At 41.3% G+C, this 22194-nt stretch overlaps 1 protein-coding gene and 1 pseudogene across 1 annotated transcript in view; one reads left to right on the forward strand and one right to left on the reverse strand.

The window, feature by feature from the left end:
- The window catches only part of JHY (junctional cadherin complex regulator), an 80557-nt gene that overhangs the window by 39828 nt on the left and 18535 nt on the right, over positions 1-22194 (forward strand). The window contains exons 4-5 of the mRNA XM_055422502.2: positions 6256-6369; positions 17157-17818. Coding sequence (XP_055278477.2) covers positions 6256-6369; positions 17157-17818 — 776 coding nt within the window. The remainder of the gene's footprint in view (positions 1-6255; positions 6370-17156; positions 17819-22194) is intronic.
- LOC148775572 (AN1-type zinc finger protein 6-like) lies at positions 5161-6171 on the reverse strand (annotated as a pseudogene).

Here is a 22194-nt window from a genome sequence, read left to right on the forward strand (position 1 = left end):
GGCGACAGAGGATGAGATGGTTGGATGGCATCACCAACTCAATGGCCATGAGTTTGAGCAAACTCTGGGAGATAGTGAAGGACAGGGAGCCTGGTGCACTGCAGTCCATCGGGTCACAGAGTCGGACATGACTTAGTGACTGAACAACAGCAATGAGAGCAGGGAGGAGAGGCTGAGTGTAGAGGGTGTGGGACCTTTTAAAGCTTTTAAAGGTTAAGGGCAAAGGAAGTGCACTGAAGGGTCTTTAAGTAGGTGACTGGCATAATTCATGTAGGGTTGTAAAAAGCTCAAGAGTCTTATACAGAAATTGAATGTAAAAATAATGCATTCAGAGACCTCAGTGTCATCAGTTTCTCACGGAGTAGATGCATGCTAAATACATTATGAAGTGATCTATAGCGGCAGTCCCCAACGTTTTTGGCACCAGGGATTGGTTTCGTGGAAGACAATTTTTCCAGAGACCTAGGGTGGTGGGTGATTTCAGGATGATTCAAGCATTACGTTTATTGTGCACTTTATGTCTATTATTATTACATCAGCTGCACCACAGATCCCAGAGGTTAGGGACTCCCTGTTCTATAGGATAGAGAAAGTGGCCAGCGGCAGAGCCAAAACATTTCAGGTGTTTTGTCTCTAAATAGCTGAATAAGCATTACAAATGCCCAGATAATTCAAACTTCAAACAACTGTACTAAATACGCTTGTCGGAGCCCAAGAGCCTGACGTCCCTGCCTCTTCTGCCAGCCACAGAAGAAGATTTGTAATACAGGCAGCAGCAGTGCTGACCTTAGCAGGCACAAACCGACACAGAGCAATGTGGATCAGAAACAGGGCAAGTTAACACTGCACATCACTCATCAGCCAAGTTCACAGAGACACACACTGAGTCCACTGATTATGCTCCTAAGAGAGGGATTCAATAACAGATGTGCTGGAATGATGGTAAGCAAACAGCAACTTTGGAAAAATAGGACCCTCTGGGTGATTTTAATCTGGATATATGCTTGTCATATATCATAAATACCATCAAGGAATGAGAATAGCAAAGAACCTAATAAATTCACACCAGACTCCCCCACAACAACTAAACACAAGGTTATTGATAGAATATAACAGGAAGGGGAAAAAAGGACCCAAACCTTCAGAGACTGCAGGACCTCACAGTGATATTGTATTTAAACATGTTTCAGCGTGTGTCTCTGTGGGGAAACGCGGATCCACATAGGGCTCTCGGTAAAGCATCAACTTGTTTTGTGGTGCCGATTCCCTAAGAACCCAATGAGTTTCTTTGAGACAGAAGTAGCCAGCCCAATCTAGCTCAGCTGTACTCAATCTGAGTCGCTCTCCTACATACAAACCCTCACTTCAAAGCCAGGAACATAATGTACAATTTTTTAATGGCTCTAGACCCAGGCACTCAGGCGCTCTGCTCTGCGCCTTACCTCAGTGTAAACACCTAATCAAGATTGCCCGAGCTTCAACAATAGCAGCCAAATGCAATTCGAGAACCACAGGCCTTTGAAGTCCTCCCAGCAAAGGCCGGTTTTCTAGTCCGGGATAATGACATGGCATGATTGCTGTCTTTGTTGTATCTTTTCAGTAGAGAAGCAATTATAGGTCCCAATTTAACAGAATAGACATTACACAGCTTATGATGCTCAAAATGCAATTTCATTTGATCATTTTCTCGATTTGATTGGTATTAATAGAATGGCTCACCAAGGGGAAAAAAAAAGAAATAGCTAGCAGAGGTTGTGTCCCATTCCACTTTCAAAGAGATAATGTAGAAGTATGCTTTATCCACCCAGAGACTCACTGGGGGGATTCACACACCGAGTTCTACCAAAACAGCCTGTGAATGGAAATGCTGTACATCTTACATTCTCTGGGGAAGGGAGTGTAGGACAATGCCTTTATATTTTTTCATCTATAAACTTTTTATCAGAGCTCCATTAAGGGACCCCATGGTGGTTTATCAAATAATATCGCCAGTGAAAAACCAAATTAACGAAGTCCCCTTTACAAAAGCTAGGGCATCAAATCTCCTCGTGGCAGATCTAGGAATAAACCCAGCTTCTCCCAGGCTCCAGCTTGTCCAAGACATTGCATGTTTGAGATTGAAAACAGGATTATTTCCTCGCCTGCTTAGGCAGCCTAGTTAGATTTTTTTTTTTCCCTATCCCGACCATCATTTCTCCTCCAGGACAGAGTTGATCTCTCTTTCAAATGAGTTGTGTTTCTGTTTCACATCACAGCAGTAAGGGATTGAAGCCTTTGAGAAAACAATGACAAAACTTGCAAAATCTTAATACTTTTATTGTCATCCCGGGTTTCTGGAAACAGTGAAGGGCTGAGAGATGGAAACACAAGAAAGTGGCTCCTGACTTTGAGCTCTTATAGCATTATAACTCCAAACTTCCCATCTCGGCACAAGTTCAACTGTTGCATGGTATCATGAAGTTTTCCACTTGCAGAGTAGATAATTACTCAAAACCTATTGATTACTTCCATTTGTAACAAAAAACCAAAAACTCCATGATCCAACCATGATCCTTGTGTTCCTGTATTAGCAGTGAGAATTCAAACATGAAAAAAGTTTTACTTTCATTTTTTTCCTTTCACAGATCAACCTTTTAAACATTGAAACTTTCACACTATTTGAGTTGGGCAGTTTTGATCAGGAGGCATTCAGATAGAGGGCTGCACCCCAAACAAACAAACAAAAAACAAATTGTCTTTCTTGTGCCAGAGAAGCTACCTTGAATAAGGAGTGAGGCTATCATCACTGTCAAATGCTTTGCTGTTGTTCAGTCGCTCAGTCATGTCTGACTCTCTGCGACCCCATGGACTGCAGCACACCAGGCTCCCCTGTCCTTCACCATCTCCCGGAGTTTGCTCAAACTCATGTCCATTGAGTCAATGATACCTGCTTACTAGTTAATATTTAACAAGTATTTTTGCCTTTCTGCACTGAATACTAGTCTGCATGCGTAAGTATGAAGTAAAAGTCAGCCACACGGGGAGAATTTAAATGCAACCATGAAGATCCTAAACCCCAATGCACTTTCTGAAAGACGGATTGACTTATTCTGTGTTATTTCAAAGGGCAGAGGCATAGAAGTTACAAACATATCACTGCTCTTATAAGGAACAGCCTTGTAGAATTTGGGCTTCCCTGGTGGCTCAGACAGTAAAGAATCTGCCTGCAATTTGGGAGACCCAGGTTAGACCCCTGGATTGAGACGATCCCCTGGAGAAGGAAATGGCTTCCCACTCCAGTATTCTTACCTGGGGAATTCCATGGACAGGGGAGCCTGGCGGGCTACAGTCCATGGGGTGGCAAAGGGCCAGACACGACTGAGCGACTAACACTTTCATTCATAGCAGTTAGGTTTCTTGAAGATGGAAAAGAATGTTCATCATTAATGAAACAGGGATTCAGAGATCTAACATTTTATTACTCCAGCGGGTGGTTGGAAGGACTGGATCTCCCACAGCAAGGGACTATTCACAATCCACCTTACTCTGCCTTCCTCTATCCATCTATACGAATACTGAAAAGCAGATTCTCCCACCTGGAGAAGGGGCATGTGACAAGGCAGTGAGGGGAGGAAGGTCGACCAGGGATGCACGGAAACACCAGAGGGTGTGCTGGGTTATTTTCAGAAAATCTCTGCCACCTTTAAGATTGTGGAACTTTAAGTTTGTTCTCTGAAATGCTACCCAGTGGCTAGAATTCCATATAGTACAAAGACAACATAATTTCTCGACTTAAAACGGGTAGCTAGGGTTTTTCCCTGGTGGCAGGACTGATGCTATAGCTGAAACTCCAATACTTTGGCCACCTCATGCTAAGAGTTGACTCACTGGAAAAGACTCTGATGCTGGGAGGGATTGGGGGCAGGAGGAGAAGGGGACGACAGAGAATGAGATGGCTGGATGGTATCACCAACTTGATGGACATGAGTTGGAGTGAACTCCGAGAGTTGGTGATGGACAGGGAGGCCTGGCGTGCTGCGATTCATGGGGTCGCAAAGAGTCGAACACAACTGAACTGAACTGAACTGAGGGGCTTTCCCTGGTGGCTCAGTGGTAAAGAATCTGCCTGCAATGCAAGAGCCACAGGAGACCTGGGTTCAATCCCTGGGTCAGGAAGATCCCCTTGAAGAGGGGGCATGGCAACCCACTCCAGTGTTTTGTTTTTTTTTATGGTTTTCCTTTTTATTTAATCAAAGACAGTGGATAAATATAAATACAGCTCAATTACTTAAGATCATTCTTCATATTGCATACACACAGGCCAATGAACATAATCTTAAAAGAAACCTGCAAATGAAATGCATACAGCTTTTCCTTCCCTCACTCAAAAAAATTTAAAACACACAAACTTAGAATTGCATCCCTGGTGGTTCAGACGGTAAAGCATCTGCCTGCAATGCAGGAGACCTGGGTTTAGTCCCTGGGTCAGGAAGATCCCCTGGAGAAGAAAATGGCAACCCACTCCAGCATTCCTGCCTGGAAAATTCCATGGATGGAGGAGCCTGGTGGGCTACAGTCCATGGGATCTCAAAGAGTCAGACACAACTGAGCAACTTCACTAAAATTGCATCAACACACACTCTCCTGTGACAAATGATTCAGACATAAATAGTAGGTGCAAAGAAACTATATGCTAACATATGTATAACCTTTGTCGGTGAAAATCAGAAGCAGCCATAATGATTAATATATATTCAGTTACTGATAACGAGCTGTGCCCTAAAGGGCATTATCAAGACAGAAATTGTGCTTCAGAGAAAAGCTATACACAATGAGAAAATAAACTGCAAGATTAAAGCATGCATGTTTAATACTGGTAAAAATCACAGCCCTCCAAAATTTTTCCACGTTTCTTATAAAAGCCCTCTGCACTCAAATTAAAATGATCTTAAAAGGATAATACTTGCAGAGTTTACTTAAGTCTTTTCAGCCACAGAAACTGCATTGGAAATAAATGTTCAGAGTAATTTTAAAAACAAAAACAAAAATCTATTCTTCTGATGACATTCATGATTAAAGGTCTATTCAAGATACATTGCTCTATGTTCCCAAGGACTAGGGGAAAAATACCTCATCAGTTTTTAGTTTGCAGATAATCAAAGGATTTTGTATTCCAGCAGTTCAAATTTTCTGGATCTTTTCACCAACAACTACTGGATTTTCTTTCTGATTTTCTCAGCAGCCATCAGTCTTGTAATTAATTGTAAGAGCAGTTGTGTACATCTGAGTAATGGTGAACACCGCAGTAAACATTTCCACGCTGGCATTCAAACCCAATAAGTCCCACTTTCTTCCTGCACATGAAACAGAGATTCTTTTTCTGTTTCGGTTTTTCAAGAGACTTGACTTTGCTCTTCAGATGGTTGCTATGCCATTTCTGATACCGAAATTTGCAGGTCTTCTGTTTCCAGTATTGTTTTGTCCATAGATGTACTGTCCACTTGAGAAAACACTACAGATTCTGATAAAAGTGACTGGTGTGATACAGGGCTTGGCTACATAGACAAAGATGTAGAGTCTAGCGCTGACTGAGCTTCTGGGACACTGCCATCTGTGCCCTGGGCTGGTAAAGACTCAGACAGACTAGTGACAAAAGGTACAGGGGGGCTTATTCTACCATCACTATTCTGAACTACTATTTGAAGATGTTCTTTATTGCACACTGAACACATGCCATTCATACCAGGGTTTCCATAAAATCTGCAGCCAGCAGAACAAAGCATAGGCACTTGGCTGTGATTAGTTTCTTAAGCCACATTCCCCTGTTGTACACATGGTGACGGCTCTCTCTGCCTGACACACTGCCCGCTGCGACCGATAGCCACCGATGAATGGGGACAGGTGAGGCCGCCGAACCCTGCTTGCTCCGGGCCTACTGCTGCTGGCTCCTCCCTACTCCAGTGTTCTTGCCTGGAGAATTCCATGGACAGAGGAGCCTGGTGGGCTACAGTCCATAGGGTGGCAGAAGAGTAGGACACGACTTAGCAACTAAACAACAACAACAACAAAATTTGACTTCAAAACACCAACTCTCACATCATCCCTGCAAGAGAAAACATTGTTTATTCCTATTTTCCTTGGGAATAATCCGGGTACCTAAGGTACCTGAGATGAATGATTGAAATGAACCATAGGTAAAACGTAACACTGCAGGACCTCTTTTGAGAGTTCAGACTAAAACTAATCCAGTTAACATGCTATGTTTTACCACTGCAGCTCTCCTACCCCATCAGAGTAACTGACAAGACGTCTATTCAGAATGCCAGAGAGACTGGAAATGACGCTATTGACCCTGAAGACAAATGGCATCAAAGAGCCCAACAGCTAAAGGTCAGTTGCTAGATTGAATTTTAAGTGTGTTTCAAGTGTTACTGCTGGATCTAAGTGATGGTCTGTAGCTGACGTCTTATCACTTAAGGGATTATTCTTATGCCTGAGAATAGTTACCACCTTCTGATGGGTAAGACGGACTTCTGCCCAAATGGGCCATGACTTGCTTAGCCAGCCAACCCTACCCACTTTCCCAAAGTTCTCTTTCCTAGAGGAAAATCATTACATCCCTCTGCAGACATTCAGAGGAATGGCCTGGAAACAATACAGGCAGGTCCAAACACTGTCCGATCCAATACTGTTCCCAAGTCTGTTTCCCAGGGACTTCCCTGGCGGTCTAGTGATTAAGACTCCATGCTTCCATTGCAGGAGGCCTGGGTTTGATCCCTGGTCAGGAAATAAGGCCCCACATGCCACATAGCATGGCACGATTAAAAAAAAATTTAAAAAGGTCTATTTCCTTTTGGAGTTATCAGTCACATAGTATCCCTATATGATGGGGGTGGGGCACAGTTCTTAAAAATGGATGGGAAACCCCAGAACCTCAATAAACCCTCACTGGCATAACATGAAAGTTAATTTAGCTTGATGACATCCCTTTGGAGGCCATGGGTTTACTACTTTGAAATCACAATGTTGTTTCAGGGAAGATTTCACCAAACTGTTCTCACTGACTGTTTTTCTAGAAGAATCAAGAAAAGGTCTAGCAGCTGATTTCTTCTTGAACCAGTATATAGCATTATGTGTAGTAGTGATTCTTGGACTTCCCTGGTAGCTCAGACAGTAAAGAAGCCACCTACAACGCAGGAGACCCCAATCCGATCCCTGGGTTGGGAAGATCCCCTGGAGAAGGGAATGGCAACCCACTCTAGTATTCTTGCCTGGGAAACCTGATGGACAGAGGAGCCTGGCAGGCTACAGTCCATAGGGTTGCAAAGAGTCAGAAATGACTAAGCAACAAACACTTTCAGAAGGAGAAGCCCTCTGAAATCACCCAGCCTACAGACCCTGTTGACATCATTAGGTAGAACTATGTTCAATGGAAAAGCAATAATAAGAATAAAGCTCATTCCAGGGACTTCTCTGGTGATACAGTGGTTAAAACTCTGTGCTTTCAATGCAGGGGACATGGGTTCAATCCCTGGTCAGGGAACTACAATCCCACATGTTAGGTAATGCAGGGTCAGGGCACGGGGGAGAAGAAGAAAGCTCATTCCAGTTTCAGAAACATTAGAGAAGAGGGACAGCTCAAATCATCTTTTATTTTTTTCCAACACAGTAGGCTCCAGGCTACTTTCAGAGTTGCAGAAAAAGAAATGAACAAGGGCCATCCCAGCTGCAAAATGCTATGAATCTAAGATCCTTTATCTCTAGTTAACTTAAATTATTATGGAAAACACACTTGAAGCATGTAAGATTCTTACAACCTCTAGTTTTCACACTTGTCACTATGAAAAATTATAGGCAACTCAGCCAATGATAAAAGAATCAAGGTAAAATTGGGATGCTTGATGCATGGCATGACCCTAGGCAGAGACAACAAAAAACTTTGTAAAGAAAAAAATCAGAAGAAAGCTGTTTCATCTCTGAGTGTCCTAGACTCACTTGGTTCTAACCCACTCCTGAGTGAAGACGGTAAGAAGCAAAACATCTAAAGATTGTTGGACCTAGAAAGACAGCTACACAGAGCGGTCCAAGGAATGTTTCCCTTTATTCAGAAAGAATTGCCTAGCTACCAGCTGCACCCAACATGCTGACTGGATACTCAATGTACATACCTCCAGGCTGCCTTCCTTATTTTTTTCCCTTTGGCCCCACAACATATGGGATCTTAGTACCCCAACCAGGGACTGAACCCATGCCCCACGAATTGAAACTGCATTGTCTTAACCACTGGACTGCCAGGAAGGTCCCCAGGATGCCTTTCTTTCTTCTCTTCAATTACCCAGCTCCATTGCCTTTGCTCTGGTTCCCCTTCTCCTCCTGCCTCTCGCACCGCACCCTATCATGCCTGTGGTCAGGACCACTCCTCCAGGGTTTACCTGTTTGACCTTTGTCCCATTAGCTGCTGTCTGTGTTTCTTTTGTACCAGCTCCTCTCTAAGTTCCTTGATAATTCCCATCATTTTGTATGAAGTTTTCTCTCCACTTCCTAGGACATTGCTTGCCCAAAGCTGATGCTCAGTATTTAATGGTGTACTCAGTCGTGTATCGCTCTTGGCCATCCTGTGGACTGCAGCCCACCAGGCTCCCCTGCCCATGGGATTTTCCAGGCAAGAATACCGGAGTGGGTTGCCATTTCCTTCTCCAGGGGATCTTCCTGACCCAGCGATCAAACCCACGTTGCTTGCGTCTCCTGCATTGGCCAGCAGATTTCTTACCACTGAGCCACCCAGGAAGCCCACGGGCGGATTAGAAAACCATTTATAGGTCATTTAGTGACTCTTAAGTGAAAATGGGCCTCATTTGAATTCTTTTTTGTAAAAGGTGACTTTCAAAGAATCTACACACCCTTTAGTAAACATACTCTAACCATGAGTAACTCTTACTAACATAGAGATACCTCTATGCGAAATCAAAATAATTCAGACAATAAATAATTATGGAATACCTACTATGTTCCAAACACCAGCTTTTAGGTGCCTGGCCCCAAAGACATGGATTTTTTTAAAACTCTTCAGAAAAAAAATAGAAACAAAACTTAACAAAAGACCCTTTTAAAGATGGTTCCTACCCTTAAGGAGATCAAAACAGTTACATAGTCATCAGAATGCAGTGATGTGAAAGTCAGCATAAAATGCAGTATAACTAAAACAGCACGTAATTCTGCCCTAAAAAGACGGGAAAAGCCTCTTGAAAAGACATGGCATCTAAGCTGACCCTGGAAGGATGAGTCAAAACATGCCAAGCAGACAAATGAGAGCAGAGGAATGAAAGTGTGGGGGGGAATCTAGTCTGCCCTGAGAGTTTTACCTGGAGTTCAGTGACTAAAGGAGAAAGGATGAGGAGGGGACAGAGGCTGGGCAGGTTAGCTGGGGGCCAGGAAAGGCTTTCTATGTCAATTAAAAGATTTTTGGCAACTAAACACTTGTGCCACAACTACTGAGCCTGTGCTCCTGAGCCCGGGAGCTGCAGCTACTGAAGCCCAAACTTCTAGAGCCTGTGCTTCTCAGCAAGAGAAGCCACCACAGTGAGAAGCCTGTGTACCTGTGCCATGAAAAGGGAGGAAAGTATCCAACTCATAGATGCAAGTCTCAGATGATTCAGACCACCTAAGTGATGATGGGACCAGCAATGACAGTTTAAATGACAGAATGTATGTTTGTGTGTCTGTCTACACATGGAGAGTGAGTGATCTACAGACAGAATGATGAAACGTGGCAAACTGTTAAAAAGCAAATCAGTGAGGATATCTGGGAGTTTTCTGTGCTATTTTTGCCATTTTTTTCTGTAAATTTGAAATAACAGTGTACATGTGAAAAAGAAAGTTAAGGACAGTGGTACCATAGGATTTAGCAACTAAGAGGTGGTTGGTGGCCTGAGCAGAGCAGTTTTCACTGGGGCAGTGAGAATAAGAGTTCACCTGCAGTATACAAGGGTCAGGATGAGAGCGGGGAAGATGAAGACCAACCTGCATTTTAACATGCTTGGCTACGGATTACAAGATGAGATGTTTGGGGATTTTTTGTTTTTTAATTTTTACTGGAGTAGTTGCTTTTTTTTTTTTTTTATAGTATAGACAATTTTGCCAACAAAGGTCCGTATAGTCAAAGCTATGGCTTTTCCGGTAGTCATGTACAGATGTGAGAGTTGGACCATAAAGAAGGCTTCAGTTCAGTTCAGTCGCTCAGTCGTATCTGACTCTTTGCGACCCCGTAAATCACAGCATGCCAGGCCTCCCTATCCATCACCAACTCCTGGAGTTCACTCAAACTCATGTCCATCGAGTCGGTGATGCCATCCAGCCATCTCACTCTCTGTCGTCCCCTTCTCCTCCTGCCCCCAATCTTTCCCAGCATCAGAGTCTTTTCTAGTGAGTCAACTCGTCGCATGAGGTGGCCAATGTATTGGAGTTTCAGCTTCAGCATCAGTCCTTCCAATGAACACCCAGGATTGATCTCCTTTAGAATGGACTGGTTGGATCTCCTTGCGGTCCAAGGGACTCTCAAGAGTCTTCTCCAACACCACAGTTCAAAAGCATCAATTCTTCGGTGATCAGCTTTCTTCACAGTCCAACTCTCACATCCATAGATGACTTAGCACCGAAGAATTGATTCTTTTGAATTGTGGTGCTAGAGAAGACTCTTGAGAGTCCCTTGGACTGCAAGATCAAACCAGTCTTGATTCTAAAAGAATCAACCCTGAATATTCATTGGTAGGACTGATGCTGAAGCTCCAGTACTCTGACCACCTGTTACGAAGAGCTGACTCATTGGAAAAGATACTGATGCTGGGAAGATCGAAGGCAAAAGGAGAAGAGGGCAGCAGAGGATGAAATGTTTAGGTAACATCACCAACTCAATGGACATGAGTCTGAGCAAACTCCGGGAGATAGCAAAGGACAGGGAAGCCTGGCGTGCTACAGCCCATGGGGTCACAGAGTCGGGCTTGACTCAGTGACTGACCAACAGCAATAGTTACTACACAATGTTGTGTTAGCTTCTACGGTACAACAAAGTGAATCAGCTATTGTTTACATATATCCCCTTTTTGGGGGGATTTCCTTCCCATTTAGGTCACCCCAAAGCATTGAGTAGAGTTCCCTGTGCTATACAGTAGGTTCTCAAAAAGAACCATCTGTTTTCTAGATAGTAGTATATGTGTCAGTCCCAATTTATCCCACCACCCCCACTGAAGAGATGAAGTTTAACCAGAGAATGAGGTCAAGTAAGGAATTGTTTCCTTTTTTTCTTTCTTTTTTTAATAGAAGAGCTTTAAACATTTACTTGTTTACTTGCTTGCTTCCCTGGTGGCTTTACCAGATGGTAAAGAATATGCCCACAGCTCAGGAGACCTGGGTTTGATTCCTGGGTTGGGAAGATCCCCTGAAGAAGGGAATGGCTACCCACTCCAGTATTCTTGCCTGGAGAATTCCATAGACAGAAGAGCCTGGCAGGCTATAGTCTGTGGGGTCACAAAGAGTTGGACACAACTGAGCAACTAACACTTTCCCTTTCACCTGCTAGAAAAGATAAGAAACTAGAAATATAGGACCAGAAAAAGAAAGGTGATATGCTGGAAACAAGGTCCCTAAGACCATTTAAGCCTGTGTATTTTCACTTTAAAAATACCAAGAACTGATAGTCATTCTCATTATTTTCTGTATAAGTGCCTTATCCATGCTTGACATCTTTATTTTGAGTAATCCATCATCCTTTACCTGTCCATGAGGTTCTATTGTCCTGAATTTTTTTGTGCTCTCCTGTGAAGCTTTTCCAGATCCCATTTCTATTGTGTACTCAGAAGTGTACAGAATACCTAGTTAAGAGTCGGAGCCCAGGGGGTCAGTGTAAGAGGACACACTTTCACCTGCAGAAGATCCTTCCCAGGAGAGAAGCATGTGGTCAAAAGGAAAAGATGAATGCTCCCCGGTTAATGAAGGCTTCAAAAGGATGAAATAGGATGTTTTCCTTCTTCTCTCTAAAATAAAATAACTCTTGCCTCTCTAGATAAGAAATGATAGTGTGAAAGATATGTAGCATCTTTGACTTATTAACATCAAAGTTCTTGTAATCCCATCCGACGTTATCTTTCTACCTTTCCAAAGAGCTATTCACTGGGTTTTGCCTCCAATGCTTTGACAACCCACTCCAGTGTTCTTGCCTGGAGAATCCCAGGGACGGGGGGGCCTGGTGGGCTGCCATCTAGGGGGTCGCACAGAGTTGGACACGACTGAAGTGACTTAGCAGCAGCAGCATGATGCATTTATTCATCCAAACACAAAAAATTAGAGCCAGTTAATGTCAGGAAGCAACAGTTAGAACTGGACATGGAAAAACAGACTGGTTCCAAATAGGAAAAGGAGTACGTCAAGGTTGTACATTGTCACCCTGCTTATTTAACTTATATACAGAGTACATCATGAGGAACGCTGGGCTGGAAGAAGCACAAGCTGGAATCAAGATTGCAGGGAGAAATATCAATAACCTCAGATATGCAGATGACCCTACCCTTATGGCAGAAAGTGAAGAGGAACTCAAAGGCCTCTTGATGAAAGTGAAAGAGGAGACTGAAAAGTTTGGCTTGAAGCTCAACATTCAGAAAACAAAGATCATGGCATCTGGTCCCATCACTTCATGGGAAATAGATGGGGAAACAGTGGAAACAGTGTCAGACTTTATTTTTTTGGGCTCCAAAATCACTGTGGATGCTGATTGCAGCCCGGAAATTAAAAGACGCTTACTCCTTGGAAGGAAAGTTATGACCAACCTAGATAGCATATTAAAAAGCAGAGACATACTAACGCATATATATGGAATTTAGAAAGATGCAAATGATAACCCTGTATACGGGACAGCAAAAGAGACACAGATGTATAGAACAGTCTTTGGGACTCTGTGGGAGAGGGTGAGGGTGGGATGATTTGGGAGAATGGCATTGAAACATGTATATTATCATATGTGAAACGAATTGCCAGTTCAGGGTCGATGCATGTTACAGGATGCTTGGGGCTGGTGTGCGGGGATGACCCAGAGGGAGGATAAAGGGAGGAGGGATGTGGGAGGGGGGTTCAGGAGGGGGAACTCATGTACACCCGGGGAGGATTCATGTCAATGTGTGGCAAAACCAACCAATATAATGTTGTAAAATAATTAGCCTCCAATAAAAAATTAAAATAAATAAATAAATAAAAAGCAGAGACATTACTTTTCCAACCAAGGTCCGTCTAGTCAAGGCCATGGTTTTTTCCGTGGTCATGTATGGATGTGAGAGTTGGACTGTGAAGAAAGCTGATCGCTGAAGAATTGATGCTTTTGAACTGTGGTGTTGGAGAAGACTCTTGAGAGTCCCTTGGACTGCAAGGAGATCCAACCAGTCCATTCGAAAGGAGATCAACCCTGGGTGTTCATTGGAAGGACTGATGCTAAAGCTGAAACTCCAATACTTTGGCCACCTCATGCGAAGAGTTGACTCACTGGAAAAGAGTCTGATGCTGGGAGAGATTGGGGGTGCGAGGAGAAGGGGACGACAGAGAATGAGATGGCTGGATGGCATCACCGACTCAATGGACATGAGTTTGAGTGAACTCCGGGAGTTGGTGATGGACAGGAAGGCCTGGCGTGCTGTGATTCATGGGGTCGCAAAGAGTCGGACACGACTGAGCGACTGAACTGAACTGAACTGAATGTCTTCTCTAAATTTTATTAATATTATTGGATGGAATGTATAAGCCGGACTCAAAGAATGTGTGTTTTGTTGTTAAGAAACACAGCACAATTGGAGAACAGATGTAGAGAATGGACCTGTGGACACAGTGGGGGAAGGAGAGCGTGGAACAAATTGAGAAAGTAGCACTGGCATTTGTAGACTACCCTGAGTAACACAGATAGCTAGTGGGAAGCTACTATAGAACACAGGGAGCCCAGCCTGGTGCTCTGTGATGGCCGCGAGGGGCAGGATGAGGGGTGGGGTGGGAGGGAGGCGATATACATATATATATTTATGACTGATTTGCGATGTTGTACAGCAGAAACCAACACAACATTGTAAAGCAATTATCCTCCAATTAAAAATGAAAAACACAAACTTCAGAGCTAATCTTGGAGTCCAGGCACAACCCTCAGGACTCTAGGGTTGATCAGGGTGATTGAGAATAAGAATGGATTTTGTTTTAAAGCAGATGAACATTTCACTTTTGCTGAGATCAAAGTGTGCATTCTCCCCTCTGCTTATGTCAACAGGAATGTCATGAAAGAGACAGCTGCTGCCCTTTTCAGGGTTGGGGGCAACCTTCCCTTGGATGGCATAATACAGAGGAGAATTAAAAACTGAGTACAGATCTTACTAAGAAATATCATCCTAGCATTAGGCATCAGGAGACTGGTGCTAATGCCCCAGCCACAGGACTCTGCTCTTTGTGTGTGCTGGAAAAACCTACTGCCATTAAGCAGTTATTCTGAGTGCATGTAGTCTGGACTGACTGTGAGTGTTGGTAACAAAAGAATCCCAGGGAGAGGGGGGTGCAATCGAGGATTACAGTGCTGCTGGAAATTAAATAGTCTGAGAATCGCTTTGTATATTAATTTCAGGGAACTCAGGTCTTGCCCTAAAGAGTGACACCTGATGCCTCAACTATAGGTGATACATCTTTAGTAAACCACAGATCTCAAGTAGGCTGCTCGGAAGGTGAGACAAATCACATCCAGCCCATAAATGTCTCTCTTTCTGGAGACTGAAATGCCACCCCTGGGCACTCACATTTACGTGAATGGCGGATTTAACACTTGAGACAACTGAAGTTCCTCACGAAATGATGAGTCCTTGGCCTTGTTGACAAAGCACCCTGTGAAGAGCACGACTGTCGTCTGAACTGTCAGCAGAAAAGGTATTACATGATTAAGACCAAGTGGTGAGCCAAGACTTTGGGTCTGGTACTCACTGGTGGAATGACCTCGGGTCGCTTCTCATTGGTGGAAATGAGAGAGAGAACTGGACCAAGTATAGTCAGATGATAGCAGAAAAAGAACCCCTGGTCACTTATTCTTCCAGCAGTTAAGAAGCTGAACAAACATGGACGGACCTAGAGATTAGCATACTAAGTGAAGTAAGTCAGGAAGACAGATACGGTTTGATACCGCTCACATGTGGAATTTAAAATATGTCACAAATGAACTTATCTATGAAGCAGACACAGACGCACAAACATAGAGAATAGACTTGTGGTTGCCAAGAGGGAGGAGGAGTGGAAGAGGAATGGATTGGGAATTTGGGATTAGCAAATGCAAACTATTATATATAGAATGGACAAACAGCAAGGTCTTACACTATATAGTACAGGTAACTATGTTCTTGTGATAAAACAGAATGGAAAAGGACATTTAAAAGAATGTGTATACGTATATGAGTCATTTTGCTGTACAGCAGAAATTGACACAATATTAAAAGTCAACAAAAAAGGCTAAACAAATACTGAAAAGAATAACATCAGCATCAGTAAATATCTATAGATCATAGCAAAGGTCGATCTTTTTTGACCTTCAAGAACAGTGATGACAGCCATAAAAAGAGCCACTGTGTTTCATGAACACACCTGTAAGAGTGTAAAATAATTTTCTTCTGGATGCATTACAAGCAAGGATGTTCTTAGGCTGTGTATTGGCAGAGACTTCTTGCCCACATTTTGTCCATGCCGCTCAGTATACTGCATGGAAGGAAGGACCCTTTCAATTGAAATACAGAGAAGGAAGTATTTCTTTTTTGGACACCGCAGGTAAAACTTTGAGGAGCTAATCAGAACCTGGCCAATCTTCCAGAAAGTTCAAAGTCTAAGGAGAACTTACTCTAAATTTCAAATTATAAGTCATTCTTACATGAAAATCTGATATAAGAAGTAATATTGTATATTACTATTTTAAATTCAATAATCTCAACCTTATTATAATGAGATACCATGAGAAATAGAATGGCACTAAATGATATTATACAAGAATAGTATTATACAGTAGCAGTATATTATACAGGAGTCTTGGCAATTATATCAAAAAAGTGAAATATTCCTAAAACAAATAATTTGAGCAAAAAAATGATTTATTTATCTCAAGGTTTTCTTTTCCCTCAAATGATCTGTGTAACTTGCACTTTTTCAATTAACCTTGCATAGATACAGGCCACAGAGGCTTTTTATATGTGTTCACATAGGAAGAAATACGTTGCAGTTACACAGCACATGGAGGCATATGGTCCTCTGACTGTTTTCAGTAAGCATATAATCATTCTTTCCAAAGGCCTCTTAACTCAGCTAGTTTTTCACAAAGTAATGAGTGCTTTATTCCTTGGGAAATATGTCTAAATGGCTTAGTGCAATATAGTTACATAGTGTATCTATTATACCAGGAGTACATTGTGTTGTTACAAGACTTTGGAAAGCATAAAGACTACTCTGAAATTGAAATATTTCCCTCAGATGTTTGATTGCCTAAGTACAGGCTATATTAAGGAACAGAAGCAAAACAACCCTTGTGGTTTCACAGATGTCCCATCACCATGCAGACTCTTTTATAATCCTCTGAATAAAATCTAATTTGTTTCATCTGGTGAAGAGGTCATTTCTGGCTTCTGACCTATAAGACTAAGATCTGATAATGTGAATTGTATTTCATACTAAACTTGTATTTAGTGGGTAAAACAAATCGTTGATGTTCTTTCTGGTTAAGATTTTTAATATTTATCTTAGTGAAGACAAATGTGTGTGTTTTGATGCTGATTTGCACTTCCTCTGTATGCAGCTCTTTAGGGAAAAAGCTGCTTTCTCCCCCTATGTGGTAATACTTCATTTTACAACATTTTAAGTCAAAGACTTGCCCTTAATATAATGCCCCTTCTAAGCTATTTTTTTTCCTAGAAAATTCATAATCTGAAATTGCCAAGAGGAAGCACTCAGCTAATCACCTTCCCATTGCCTGAAATGAGGAAAGCCTCCTGTGTTCTTTCTTTATCTCCTTTCAATCCCATGATCACTTTCCTAGAAGTCTCAAAACTCCCAGTTTGAGAAACACTAAAATTTTTGTCTTTTAACTTTACATTAAATTCAATCTTTTAACTTTACATTAACAAAAAATATCTTTTTAGGATTACCAGGAACACTGGTCTCAATATGAACATGAAAAGTCAAGCAATGGACCCAGAGGTCAATCTTCAGAAACAACCAATGGCCAGCAACCTTCCAAAAGACCAGCCAAGCACAAGATTCGAAAACAGCATAAACACCGGCATGGTCCGAAGTCTTTGGTGCCTGAAGAGCTGGTTGTCAGTCGAGGAAACCAGAATAACACTCCCAGACATCAGCAAAATCCAAATAAGCCTATTGATACTGAAGTAACACAGGAAACAGTTGTGATTATGAATGCCACGAACGATGATTTGCAATACTCAAGTGTACTGAGAAGCCAGGATCCCAAAGTAACCTCCAGTCAATTTGCTCCACCGCACCAGGTTTCTGACAAAGTATTACATAAAAATCCTGCCGGATATTACCCGGTGATGAATGCTAATAGAGAGAGAGGACACGAAGACCAAGAAAAGAAAAGGTTTTCCTACCAGCAGCTGCACATCGACACTATATCTGATATGCACTTGAACTACCTTCATGAACTTACCAAGAAGCACGCCTCCCGTAGCCAGAAAAGCTCTCAGCCTGTTTCTAGCATAAACTTGCAAGCCTCAACCGAAAAGAAGCAGCAACCCAAACTGGCTTACACAGAAGCAAAGTATAAGAACTTAGAAATATTATGGTAAGAATTCCCTGTCCTCAGGTGGTTTTCTGGAGAAATGAGAGGCTAGAAGAGGGAGGATGGGCTGGTGGACAGAGGGTTGTGTTCATGACAGTGGTCAGGCAAGAGGAGAAATTCACCTAACGGCATCCTTGGCTCTGGCCTTCTACCCGAAATAGTCCACTTTTCATGTATTTCTTTTTTTCCTCCCTCTCTCTAGCTTTTCCACTGTAGTTAAACCAGAGACTAGCCAGGAGAAGGACAGAGGGATCCTATCAAAAAAGATACAGTTAAAAAAAAAAAGATACAGTATATCTTGAGAACTGCAAGTAATATTTGGAGGAAACAAGTTATCTCCAACCCTGTAATGGTCAATCTTAATAATCTAAAATGCAGAAAAAATTATGTATGTGCAAATATATCACCATTTACAGAAATGACAATAGTTGAATAAAGAAATGTTTAAGTAAATTATAATATTAAATATCATGGAATCATTTAAATGGGCTTCCTTGGTAGCTCAGACTGTAAAGATTTCACCTTCATTATCCTCTGGGGAAGGGAATAGGTACCCACTCCAGTATTCTTGCCTGGAGAATCCCATGCACTGAGGAGCCTCGCATGCTACAGTCCATGGGGTTGCAAAGAGTCAGACACAACTTAGTGACTGAAAAACAACACACCCTTTAAAATTATGCTTCTACAGGGAGAAAATGTTGCTATTGTTGTTTAGCTGCTGAGTCATGTCTGACTCTTGGCGACCCCCATGGACTGTAGCCCACCAGGCTCCTCTGTGCATGGGATTCTCCAGGCAAGAATACTGGAGTGGGCAGTCATTTCCTCCTCCAGGGTATCTTCCCCACTTAGGGATCAAACCCTTATCTCCTGCAGTGCCAGGTGGATTCTTTACCACTGAGACACCTGGGAAGTCCTTATAGAGAGAAAATAGTGAGGTACAAAATTTTACCTAAAAGAGTATAAGCTTAACCTACGTGTTAAAATGTACAAAGATGGAAAATGCACCAAAACACCAATAGTGTTTATCTCTGGCAAAAGAGTTTGGGATTATTTTTAATTTCTTCTTTATATATTCTGAGCTGTCCAAATTCCCTACAATGTATATGCATTACTTCTGTAATTAGAAAAATGAAAACTTATTTTTAAAATCAGGGGGATTTCTTGATGTCATTCAATCAAATGTATTTATTACATGCCTGATACAACTGAATATAGGACTAAAATGTTATAGAAGATACAAAAGTAGTATGATGCATGGGAACCCTCAAGGAGCTTATTTTCAAAGTAGAGAGACAATTTTAACACATATGAATTAATCAGAAGACTTTTCAGTGCTCCACGTGGAGGTGTGGAATGTACATTTAACAAGATTTAGAATTCACTTCCTAGAAGAGATAGTGATAGATATAGCAAGCATTTTTGTCTTTTTTCCCTGACTTTAGAGGGAGTGCTTCTAACATTTTGCCATTGAAAATATTTAATTTTTAGTAGTTAGGGAGATATAGAGGAAACGTCCTCCTATTTCTATGTTCTTGCAAAGATCTATCATAAATAGATGCTTAATGTTATCAAATACTTTTTCAGCATCAACTGAAAAATTTTCTCCTTTAATTCTTTAATGTGGCTAAATGTATTAACAGATTTTCTAACATTCCATCAACCTTTTACTCCTAGGACAATCCCAACTTGTCATACTATTTTAATAAACTGCTTGATTTGATTTGTTAATGCTATTTAGGATTTAACATTCACATGTAGGAAGTGAGACTGGCTTAAAATTCTCCAATCTGTCACTGGCCTTGTCTGGATGTGTTATCAATTATACCAAGATAATACTAGCCTTAGAATAATCCCCTCATTTCACATCCTCTGGGATATACAATTGGAACTGTTACTTGAAAGCTGCATAGAACTTTTCAGTAAATCTATTTAGTTCATGTGTGGTTTTTTGTTTGGCCTTTCCTTTGTTGTTGTTTGTGGGCAGATTTTAAATTTTAGACTACTTACATTTTTTGTGATACTCAAATCTTGAGTTTATTTCCACTATCTTAATTTGTCCTAGCCACCCTACTTCTTTCAATATCATCTTTTTAAAAAAATATTATCTGTTGAACTCATAGAACTTTGTTACCTTTCCCCTCTACTGATTAGGAAATGCACATTTTCTTTCTATTCTCTTTTTTTAAACTTATATACTTAACTAGTCTAGTGTTAAATTAATATTTCTATTATCCTGTAGACATATTCAAAATCATTGATTTGTTCTAATCCAGTCACCCTTGTGTCATACATATTCTTTTCATTCAGCATCTTATATCTCCTAATTGCTGTTTTATGATTGCTGGATAGAGTCCATGCTGTTTTAGATTTTAGATTGCTTATTAATGTCTTTGCTTTCCATCTTTCTTCCATTTCACTCTTCCTTCCTCAAGTAGATCCTTTAGAAGTTCTTTCAGCAAGTACATTTCACGGGTAAACTTACCTGAAATTCCTTTACTTTATTCTGTTAAATTACTGTTTAACTTGGTAAACAATTAAACTCTTTGAAAACACTGTTTTTCTATTTCCTGGCTTCTGTATTTCTTTGAAAAGACTTTTATCAATATAATTATTCTTTTTGTCTTTTATTCTCTTGTTGGTTCTGAGGTCTCTCCTTTGTTTTCTGTGTTTTTAAGCTTCACTATGACATATTTCGACTCACTGGAAAAGACTCTGATGCTGGGAAAGGTTGGGGGCGGGAGGAGAAGGGGATGACGGAGAATGAGATGGCTGGATGGCATCACCGACTCTGTGGACATGAGTTTGAGTGAACTCCGGGAGTTGGTGATGGACAGGGAGGCCTGGCGTGCTGTGATTCATGGGGTCGCGGAGAGTCGGACACGACTGAGCGACTGAACTGAACTGATGACATATTTCATTTGAAATTTATAATCTTGCTTGTGACTTTTCTGGGCTTCCTAAATCTGAAGGTTCATCTTTTTCATAAATTCTGGAAAATCATCACACATTTTCCCTTTGAATACTATTTCTTCCAAGTTTGCTCTATTTTCCCTTCAGGAACACACAATAGATATATATTTGATCCTCTTATTCTAGACTCCATGTCTTTTTAACTGTTTCTTATTTCCCATCTCATATCTCTCTGTGCTTCTTTTGGAGACATTTCCTGTTTATAAGTCTCTGGCTGTGTCCAGTATGGTCTTTAATGTGTCCATTGAGTTGTAAATTTCAGTGATGGTGCTTTTCATGTCTAGAATTTCTATATGGTTCTGATTAAAACCTTCCTGTTCCTTTTTCAGAATACATTTCTCAGAGTTTTTATTTCTTATTTCATGTCTTTAGTCATTATACACATGCTTGCTTACAAATGCTCTCTAATATTCAGTTATCCCAAATTCTTAGAAATCTACTACTGCTTTGTATGTGAGTGTGCATGTGTGTCTGGACTCTCTTATTTGGTAGATTATTTCCTTACATGTTCTAAAATTTTGGATTGTGAACTTATGTGTAGCCACCTTATCTGTAGACACCTAGGCAGGTTTGGGTGGGGATGTATCCTTCCAGAGAACTTTTATTTCATACTCTTTTCTACTGTAATTTATTAAAGGATACTGAATATAGTTACCTATGGTATACAGTGTTGTTTATACATTCTGTATACAATAGTTTGGGCCTTCCCTAGTGGCTTAGATGGTAAAGAAACTGCCTGGAATATGGGAGACCCAGGTTCAATCCCTGGGTTGGGAAGATCCCCTGGAGAAGGAAATGGCAACCCTCTCCAGGTATTCTTGCTGGAGAATTCCTTGGACAGAGTAGCCTGGCAGGCTACAGTTCATGGGGTTACAAAGAGTCAGACATGACTGAGTGCAACTAACACATATAATAGTTTGCATCTGCTAGTCCCAGACTCCCAATCCAACCCTCCCCTCACCCCTTGGCAACCACAAGTCTGTTCTCTATGTCTGTGAATCTGTTCCTGTTTCATAGATAAGTTCATTTGTGTCATGTTTTAGATTCCACATATTAAATGATACGGTATTTGTCTATCTCTTTCTGACTTACTTCATTTAGTATGATAATCTCCAGGTCCATCCATGTAGCTGCAAATGGCATATTTCATTCTTTTTTATGGCTGAGTAATATTCCATTGTGTATATATATGCCACATCTTCTTTATCCGTTCATCTGTTGATGAACATTTAGGTTGTTTCCATGTCTTGGCTACTGTAAATACTGCTTCTATAAACATAGGGATGCATAGTATCTTTTCAAATTATACTTTTGTCTGGAGATATGCCCAGGAGTGGGATTGCTGTGTCATATGGCAAGTATATTCAGTTTTTTGAGCAATCTCTGTACTGTTCTCCATAGTGGCTGTA

This window comes from Moschus berezovskii, chromosome 14 (genome assembly GCF_049115385.1).
Source record: "Moschus berezovskii isolate FMDL1 chromosome 14, NW_MosBer_1.0, whole genome shotgun sequence".
NCBI lineage: Eukaryota > Metazoa > Chordata > Mammalia > Artiodactyla > Moschidae > Moschus > Moschus berezovskii.